At 60.0% G+C, this 2,188-nt stretch overlaps 1 protein-coding gene across 1 annotated transcript in view; it reads right to left on the reverse strand.

The window, feature by feature from the left end:
• The window catches only part of LRRC46 (leucine rich repeat containing 46), a 3,037-nt gene extending 973 nt beyond the window's left edge, over positions 1-2,064 (reverse strand). The window contains exons 1-6 of the mRNA XM_009636789.1: positions 2,034-2,064; positions 1,837-1,933; positions 1,636-1,744; positions 1,171-1,217; positions 892-1,001; positions 99-168 (exon numbers count right to left, since the gene is read on the reverse strand). Of these exons, the coding sequence (XP_009635084.1) occupies positions 99-168; positions 892-1,001; positions 1,171-1,217; positions 1,636-1,744; positions 1,837-1,933; positions 2,034-2,064 (464 nt within the window). The remainder of the gene's footprint in view (positions 1-98; positions 169-891; positions 1,002-1,170; positions 1,218-1,635; positions 1,745-1,836; positions 1,934-2,033) is intronic.
• Positions 2,065-2,188: the final 124 nt, after the last annotated feature.

Genomic DNA, 2,188 nt, shown 5'->3' on the forward strand with positions numbered 1-2,188 from the left:
TTGATAGCTGGGGGGGTGCTGTGTCCTGCTGAGGGGCGCGGGTGGTTTGGGGGACTTGATCTCCTCCTCCGCTCTCCCCACAGACTCCCCTGACCCACCTGTATCCGTGCTGCTGGGTGCATTCGTTTCCCGTTAAGTCGAGGAGACGGAGGCTGCGGGGCAGCTCCTCTGCAGAGATCAAAGGGAAGGCAGAGATGTGCTGAGATGGGACATGAGCCCCCCTCCCCACCAAACCCCTGAGCGCCCCATCTCCCCCAGCTCTTCACCCACTCCCGAGGCAATGGCCCTGCCATGGGAAGCAGCCTCTCACCTCACAGCTGGGGGAAACTGAGGCAGGGAGGGCAGGAATGTGTATTGCACATAATCCATTTGAGAACTGAGGGGTTTCCCCTTCCCAGGCCCTCACCGTTCCCTTTCTCACCCCCATCTGCAAGCAGGGGGCCTGGTGCCACAATAGCAATGCTGCAGGGGAAGGAAGGGAAATACTATCCCTCCGCTCCTCCATCTTCTGCCAAAAATCACCCATGGTAGGAGCTGGCGAAAAGATGTGGGAAGGGTTGTCAGGGCTGGAGCAGCTTTGCCATGAGGTTGAAATCTCCAAGTCTGATCCAAGCCGCTGAAACATTCTGCCAAAGCAGGACACAAGGTGGAAGCAGACACCTGGAGTCTGCCAGCAGAAGGGATGGCTCAAACCTGGCCACAGGGCTCCTTGGGTGTCACGCTGGAACAAGCAGGCCAGCCCCAGGGTGGCTCTGCTGGGGCTCTGGCTGGGACCTGAGGGCCAGAGGCCCTGGTGGAGCCTGGACCAAGGGTCTGGCCAGCGTTTCCCCCATACCTGAGGCACGTCTCAGGCAGACCCAGGCCACATCTGGACCTGTTTCTGCCTCCCACCTGGGTCCAGCGTCTGTATCTGGTTGTGGGACAAGTCCAAGAAGCGCAGGTGTCGCAGGGGCTGCAGGTTCTCCACTCTGCGGATGCGGTTTCCAGCCAGGGAGAGGAACCTGCAGAGCACAGGGAAAGCAGTGGTGTGAGGCAGGGGGGGACACCATGGCCCCCAGGGTCAGAGCCAGCAGCACCAGGCTGTCAGGGGCTGCAATTCAACTCCCCCCGGCTCTGCCAAGGGAAGGAGACATGGAAAGCAATCTACTTAGGGGCAGGAGCTGCCCGCACCGCAGGTTGGGAAAGCAGCCCAGATTCTCGATCTTCTCTATTTGGTTCTGGAAAAAAAAAAAAAAACAAACCGCAATATATTTTTCTACTGCATGAAAAATCAGACTTTGGGAACACCCCGGAATCACTCCAACCTCACACAGGTAACGTGATGTCCCACCACCACCACAGGAGCGTTATGGAGAGGGTTTGGGGCTGTGGCAGCACAGGGAGCTCAGCAAAATTCAGGAGGACCCTAAGGCCTCTCATGTGGGTTTGAAAAACACCGAATGGCTGATGTCAGACCTTCACTTGAATTCCATCGATGGCACTGTCATTGGAGGGGAGCGCTGCCAGCCCCTCTGGCCATGTGGGGAGGCAAAACTCTGGAGCAGAACTGGGGGTGTTTGTGGTCCCCCCGAGGAGGCCTTTACCCGAAGGACCAGGGCTGATCTCCACTGCTCCGTGCCTGCTGTTGTGCTTTACCTGCTGCAGGTAGAGGCTGTGAATGTCCTGCAGGCTTTGGAGCCTCCCGATAGCACAGATGTTTTCCCGGTCCAAGCGGATGGTCGAGGGTGACACCAGCTCCGTGGATCTAGAGGAGGGGGGTGCTCGGGGTGTCCTTTGTGCCAGGAGACCCTCCCTGGCAGCCTGGACGATGAAGGTGGGCTCTGCATGGATCCTCACCGGCTCTCTGGGTGTAGGGGCTCCACCAGCTGAGGCAGGTTCCTCGTAGCGATGAGGCTGTCAGTGAGGGTCACCCCCGGGGACGTCTGCTCACAGCCTGTGGGAAACCCAGTGTGGCAGGGCCCAGGCCAGCAGGGTCCAGCCCCGCCATGTCCCCCATACCAACACATGAGCAGGCCCCACAATGGCTCACTCACCCCCAAGCAGGGTGTCGCCCTGCCCAGCCATGGCAGGGGGCTGGCCTGGATCCTTGGCGCTCCCTTGGATCCTTGGGTGGGTGTGTTGGGGGGGCTGGGCTGGCCCCACTGCTCTCTCCAAGGGGAAGGGTGCTGAGGCAATGGGGGGCAGAAAC

The sequence above is a fragment of the Egretta garzetta genome, unplaced genomic scaffold (assembly GCF_000687185.1).
Source record: "Egretta garzetta isolate BGI_Z169 unplaced genomic scaffold, ASM68718v1 scaffold884, whole genome shotgun sequence".
Taxonomy (NCBI): Eukaryota; Metazoa; Chordata; class Aves; order Pelecaniformes; family Ardeidae; genus Egretta; species Egretta garzetta.